At 52.1% G+C, this 6857-nt stretch overlaps 1 protein-coding gene across 2 annotated transcripts; it reads left to right on the forward strand.

The window, feature by feature from the left end:
• The first annotated feature begins 896 nt into the window (after positions 1 to 896).
• Positions 897 to 5269, forward strand: LRATD1 (LRAT domain containing 1). 2 transcript variants are annotated; one of them, XM_016144789.2, is made up of 2 exons: positions 897 to 1124; positions 2100 to 5269. In XM_016144789.2, the coding sequence occupies exon 2, from the start codon at positions 2136 to 2138 to the stop codon at positions 3012 to 3014; it is 879 nt and encodes a 292-aa protein (XP_016000275.1). In that variant the 5' UTR covers positions 897 to 1124; positions 2100 to 2135; the 3' UTR covers positions 3015 to 5269. The 2 variants fall into 2 exon arrangements, with proteins under 2 accessions (XP_016000275.1, XP_016000274.1); XM_016144788.2 differs by lacking the exon at positions 897 to 1124 and adding an exon at positions 1127 to 1191.
• Positions 5270 to 6857: the final 1588 nt, after the last annotated feature.

Consider the following 6857-nt stretch of genomic DNA (forward strand, 5'->3'; position numbering starts at 1 on the left):
TCGGTGTCAGAGCTCTCAAACTGGTGAAAGCTGAGACAAAAACAAGCACTAACATCTCAGTAAATAAAAGTGTCTACTGTTCACGTGTGCCTTGGGTCAGATAAGATGTAACTATGGAGTACACGCTATGCACCAAATCTCATCCTTGGCAAAAGACTATACACATTTGCAGTGTATTTAAGGCTTTCCTCAAATATATCTTGGTTTATTATGAAAGAAAAGGAAGAGTGGGATTTCATTTTTTTCCCCCACGGGGATGGGGAGCATGGCGTTTGGAATGCAGCCAGCAGTAATGTAATGGCTAGGTGGAGAGCCAGAGGGGTGATACAGTAACTGGGGGATTGTCTCATAAACCAGGTAAACATCTAACCGATGTACTGTATACTTGAAACTAATAATGAAATAAAATGCTAAAAAAAGAGAAAGAACAGAAAGAAGGGAGGGAGGGAAGAAAATCACCCAGCGACGCCTGTTCAGTTTGGTAAGCGTTCGGGTTTTCTTCTCCACGCCCCCAGACTTCATTACTGGAGTTCATACTCCCTGAACACAGAGCGCCGGCGGGCGGCACCCTCGGCTACGACCGGCTTGGAGGAGGAGCTGGGGGCAGCGGCTGGAAGCGCGCGGCGACACCTTGCAGAAGCGGGGCGCCCCGCCCCTCGCGCGCGCGCCCCGCGACGTTCACACCTCCGCTCGCCGGGTAGGCGCGCGTCCGGGTGCGCGCGCGGGGACAGGGCGGGGAGGGGTGGCGCGCTCTGGAGGCGCCTCTACTCCCCTCCCCCTCCGGCGGAGATTGACAGGGCCTGGGCACCCGCCCCAACCAATGAGCGCGTCCCGGGGCGGGCCCTGGACCCAATCGCTCCGGCTACTTAGGCTGCTCGCCTCCGCTGTGGGAAACCAGAACCGAGTCGCGACTGCCCAGGTGGACCCGGCGCCCCGGCCAGCGCCGACCGGCGACGCACCGCTTCCGCGCCGCGCACCGCACTGTTCCGCGCGGGACAGAGGGGAGCTGCAGCCCCGCGCGCCGCCCAGGACCCGCTCGCCACCGCCACCGCCGCCTCCGCAGCACCCATGGGGAACAGGAGACTTTAAAGGAGTTTGGGGTTTCGGGAGCAGGGAAATCACGGGTACGGAAAGGCGGCTGTCTTTGCCTTGGGAACGTTTTCTTCTTCGATCGTGTGGGCGCTGCGCCGGGTAGGGGGCAGGGGGGCGTTTCGGCGGAAAGTGGACCTTCCTACACAATCCGCACGCACACCGCACACGTACACGGCGCGGCTTCCCCTTCCCTCCCCTGCCTCTTTGTTAGGTTATTTTAGACAGAGCCGCCTCGCCCTGGCGCAGCCGGATCTGCTCTGCTGGGGACGAGGCAGGGGAAGTAAGGGGCAGAGTGCACCTGCCTGTGCGGCCAGGTGTGCCCGGGCGCGTGGGCATCGGTGCATCGGCGTGCGTCCGAGCGGGGGGCTGGAACTGCGTACGAATGTGGGGGGTCTGAGTGTGTCATCCAGAAGGTCTGTCGTTGTGTGTGTGACACGATCACACCAGTGTACGAGCAATGTCTGGACTCCAAGTGTGCAAAATTTTGCTGGTGTCAGATGAGTGCCTGCGAATGTGTCCGGTTGTCATTGTGCGAAGCGCTGTCAGGAGAGGAGCGGGACCTCGTGCGAAACTGAGGGGTGGGTTGAGAGGGCGGGGACAGAAATGCGAGCGCAGCTGGCCCCAGGCTCCGAAGACTCCGGCGCCCCTCTCCCTTCCAGCGGACCCCCCCCCCCGCCCGCCCTTTCGCGAGTGCATCCCCCACGCTGTCGCAACCCGCGCTGCCCTGCCCACTGGGACCCCACGCCCTCCAGGCCTCCTGCCTTGTTTCTCTCGTGGGAGTCGGACCGGGCTCCCGGCCCGAGTCCGCGGCTGTGCTGTGGTGTCCGCGCTCCCTCGCTGGTGGCCTCCGTGCGCGCCCTCCCCGCAGGGAGGGACGGGAGACTCGGCCGTCCGGGGGACTCCGGTACCGGAGCGTGGGCGGGCGGGCAGGTCCCAGGGGCACGGCACGTCCCGCGGAGGGGCGGCTGGATTCTGATCGCGTCTCTCCCTCTTCTCTGACCCCGCAGGTCCCCGCTTCTGGCCCTCACCTCGCCGCGTCATTGATGGGCAACCAACTGGACCGCATCACCCACCTCAACTACAGCGAGCTGCCCACAGGGGACCCGTCGGGGATCGAGAAGGACGAGCTGAGGGTAGGGGTCGCCTACTTCTTCTCGGATGAGGAGGAGGACCTGGACGAACGCGGCCAGCCCGACAAGTTTGGTGTGAAGGCCGCTCCGGGCTGCACTCCCGGCCCGGAGAGCCCCGGCCGCCACCACCACCACCTGCTGCACCAGTTGGTCCTTAACGAAACTCAGTTCTCCGCCTTTCGGGGCCAGGAATGCATCTTTTCCAAAGTGAGCGGTGGCCCTCAGGGCGCCGACCTGAGCGTCTGCGCGGTCACCGCGCTGCCCGCTCTCTGCGAGCCCGGCGACCTGCTGGAGCTGCTGTGGCTGCAGCCGGCGCCGGAGCCGCCCGCGCCTGCCCCGCACTGGGCCGTGTACGTGGGCGGCGGGCAGATCATCCACCTGCACCAAGGCGAGATCCGCCAGGACAGCCTGTACGAGGCGGGCGCGGCCAACGTGGGCCGCGTGGTGAATAGCTGGTACCGCTACCGCCCGCTGGTGGCCGAGCTGGTGGTGCAGAACGCCTGTGGCCACCTGGGCCTCAAAAGCGAGGAGATCTGCTGGACGAACTCGGAGAGCTTCGCCGCCTGGTGCCGCTTTGGCAAGAGGGAGTTCAAGGCGGGAGGGGAGGTGCCGGCCGGCACGCAGCCCCCGCAGCAGCAGTACTATCTCAAGGTGCACCTGGGCGAGAACAAGGTGCACACGGCCAGGTTTCACAGCCTGGAAGACCTCATCCGCGAGAAGCGCCGCATCGACGCCAGCGGTCGCCTGCGCGTGCTGCAGGAGCTCGCCGACCTGGTGGACGACAAGGAGTAGCCGGGGGGTGCGCCCGCCCCTCCTGTATCCCCCGCGTCCCGCCCCCTTCCCAGCCGGCGATTCACCACCCCCGCCTCCCTCGCACGTCCTCCGCGAGCCTGGGCCAGGCTGCGCCCTCGCGCCCCTCCAGCAAGTGGCAGGAAGTCTCAAGAACTGGCTCCGGGACGGGAAGGGCAACTGCGCGAGCCTGGCCGAGACGCCCAGCGGAGGCGATGGTGTTGGGAAACGTAGCGCGCTTCCCCCTTGAGTTATGGATGGGGGGGGGGCGGGGGGAGGAGAAAGGGCCGAGGGGAGCAGGGACTAGACTGCTCCCCGAGCCACTGCTCAGCGACTATCACCCCACCTATTAGAAAGGGACCATCGCCGTCCCCAAACGCGCACCCAAAGACCGGTCGGAGGTGAGAATTGAGCTTTTCAGGCGCAGTTCAGCTCCTGTACGGATGTGTCCCCAGATCGCAGGATTTCCAAGAAATCGAGCCTGTCCTTTATGCACTCGTGAGTCATTCCACAAGAGAGCGGGACTCCGGGTTATCCCAAGGCTGCCTGGGACTGTTCCAGCTCTCCAGCCCCAGGTCCCCTGCGGCCGTAACCCAGGCTCCGGGCTAAGCCAGACAGTGTTTGCTTCCCATTCTTTGCACCGAGGGAAGCGAGCACCACCCCGCACCCGCACTCGCCCGCGAGTCTCCCTCTCTGGCAGGAAAGCCTCTGGTCCGGGGACGAACATGGCGCAGCTAATTTGGTGAGGAGCTCCGGCCCCGCCCCCCGGCAAGGAGAAGGTTCTCCTGGCTTTTGGGAACTCGTGGAGGAGGGCGCTTCTTGTTCTTAACCCTAGATAGCTCCGTCCTTGGGCTGCATTTCAAAAATAATCCTATTTTTCAAGGGGTTGGAGGAGAGGGAGGGGGAAAGACATGGCAACATTCCAGAAACCAGCATTATGACAGCACCATAGCCAGTATATTTAGTTTGGCTTTTCCGAGCATAGAAATCTTAGAAGATGGGGAAGTGGAAATAAAGTTTTAGAAATGAGGGAGCAGTTTTCCAACTATGTCAACAAAGCCTATCTGTTGATGTTTTTATTGATCATCTTAGCAACATGCTAATAAAATTTCAAATTGAAATTTTTTATTTTCATGGCTTTAATCCATGATAGTTTAAATACTGGGGGCCATTAAGAGTGGATTTAGCTAAGAGCTTAGCTAACATTGCCTTTTCACTCTATTTTTCTCAAATCCTTTGAGAATTGTTTTTGACTATTGTTTTTTGGGTTTGTTTTTTGTTTTTTGTTTTTTTTTTGGCTTTAAACGGCAGCCCTAGTAATGGTAAGATTGTTAATCAATGTGTATATCGTATTGAATTTCTGTCAGTTAAGGGGTTTGCTGCTTTGGTGGAAGTTGTTAGCAGGTTCCATGATGTTTCTTTTCTCTGTGTTGCAAACCATCACCATTCCACATTTCTGTTTTTCTTCCTCTCCCCTTGATCTCCTTAAAACATGAATCTAGAGTTCCTGGCTTTCCCCCTCCTCTTTAGACGGTCCAAAATCATTCCGAAACACTAGAAAGGATTTGTAGGATCAGGACAAATGTGTATTTTTTCAAAAAATTAAGGCAGTTTGAAACCCCTCCCCTAGGCAAGGTTTCACCAACTTTTTCGCCCAGCCTGACTGTTACCTAATTCAGTGTGCTTGACACCTAAGGCATCCACCTCCCTGTTGAGGGACTTTGTCAAATAACAGTGTTTAGCTAATTGTTGCCTATCGACAGCTGTGATTTAGTTGAACAGCAAATATTATGGCCAAAGCCAGTTTCTTGGCATTTCAAAAATAATGCAATAAAAACTAGTCGAGGTTAGCTGAGACTGGAAATGCCTTTTTCATAGTAAATGATTCATTTCTGTTTTGTGTTTTGGCTTTCATCCTGGATTCATTCCCTGATCTTGAATCAAAAGGTCAGATCAATGGAATATGAAAACTAGAGTATTTTTCTTAAGCCTATTGAGTGATTTATTTTTAAAAATGTTTAAATGCATATGCTTTTCTTTTAGCACCTACAATGGCAAAACTTTTGTAATAACTAACTTACCTTTGCATGTGTGGAGAACTGAAAGTCATTTATTTCCCTAACTTATTCCTCTTTCAAATAACAGATGGCAGATCATAAACCGAAATTCTTTACTGTATCTACAGTCCACAGTCTTCACTGTGTCCTCCTACTGTACCTTGGCTCTCTGCTGTATTAAACGCCGTCCTAAACACTTGATCCAGCAGGACTCTTTCGTGACATTCTGTCTTCTACCTGTCACTCAGAGGATGGGAATTCAGCAAAAGATATGAGTCTGTCTCTATCACACCTTAATCTAAGATTTATTTCTTCTGATGGCACATAATCTGATTTTTTCTCTTAGTAGGAGGGTCATTATAACAGGAATGGCTTATCAGTTTTATACTTGCCCAAGCTAGACTGGGGATAAAGTTTGGCATCCAAAGCAGCATTCATCACTATCACTGGTATGTTAAGGATTGGGTCGATAGCACTACTTCTACAGATTCACAATAGTAAAACAGCACTTACAAAGAAAACTTGAAAGGTTTATACGATTTCTCCGATTCCTGTTGAAATCGTCACTGATTATCTGTTGATCAATATTAATAACAACCAAGAGCAGAAATATTCTAATCATAGTGTGTCATGGAGAGGAATTTAGCAAAACAATCTAAGGGCTTTATCCAAACAACAACAACAACACCAACAACATACTTTAGGGTATTATGAATGAAGTGAATGAAACCAAGAAGGTAGAAATCCCCTCTGAAGATGGCGTGGGCACACCTGACTTTTATCATAAGTGAATACAATACCTCTGGATTTTATCAGAGTTATCGAAATTAAGCTAAAAGCCTCCTAATGTTTCATAGAATCAGGAATTTAGCTTTGGCTTGAGTTATCCTCAAGAGAACAGAGCTTCACAGTAACTTTTATGACGTGCCGAGCGTGGCTGACCCAGGCTTGGTCCCGGCAGCCCACGGTACAGAGGCGTGCTCTCCTTCTGCAACGAACCTCTCTCCACATTCAGGGGGTGATTCTGACAAGCACACTACTAAAAAATGATGAGTCGATTTTACTCCAAGGCGTGCTCCGTTGCACATTTTATTATTAACAAAAAAAAAAAAAAAAAAAAACCCGCTGGGGGGAGAAAGAGAAGCTAGGCCTACTTTAAATAAGCCAGCCCTGAAATACTGTTATTCCCGAAGTATATTCCTTTGTTTTCCTTTTTCTTTTTTTTTTTTTAAGAAAAAAAAAAATCCTGGAGAAGTTACATGTATTGCATTTATTTTTAAATAAAATTAAAAGTCTATCAATGAGCCAAACATATCTATAGTTCCTTGATATTTAAAAATTTAAATACCTGTCATCCATGACTATTTTATTAAAAGAAAGTAACTATGTTCACTTATAGTTAGAAAACACTTGTGCCAGATTAGAACATCAAATGCAGAAGCAGCTGTGAGTTCGGTAATGTCAGATGATTTTACTAGATTTTTAAATTTTTGATGTTTAACTTCCTCTTTGTATCATGTTTCTATGATGAACACTTTTTTTTTGTCAGAAAAGCATGCTATCAGTGTTTACAAACTAGTGAGTTATCTGAATAAGTTAGTATAGCCCAACGGTCTTCAAGCATTACCTCACTGATTACATTTTGTGTGTGTGTTCAATATCCATGAGTTCAAGGTCTTAGTCATCTTAGAGAAGGGTCAAATTTTGGTGAGATTAATACTAATTGCACAAACGTTACAGAACCACCTAATTTCTTTTGATCCAGATTCATATCCTCAAAGCTTTCTGC

The sequence above is a fragment of the Rousettus aegyptiacus genome, unplaced genomic scaffold, assembly GCF_014176215.1.
Source record: "Rousettus aegyptiacus isolate mRouAeg1 unplaced genomic scaffold, mRouAeg1.p scaffold_m13_p_7, whole genome shotgun sequence".
Classification (NCBI taxonomy): Eukaryota; Metazoa; Chordata; class Mammalia; order Chiroptera; family Pteropodidae; genus Rousettus; species Rousettus aegyptiacus.

Coding starts and splice junctions, on each gene's coding strand:
- LRATD1 (XM_016144789.2), top strand. CDS start 2,136: ATGGGCAACCAACTGGACCGCATCACCCACCTCAACTACAGCGAGCTG.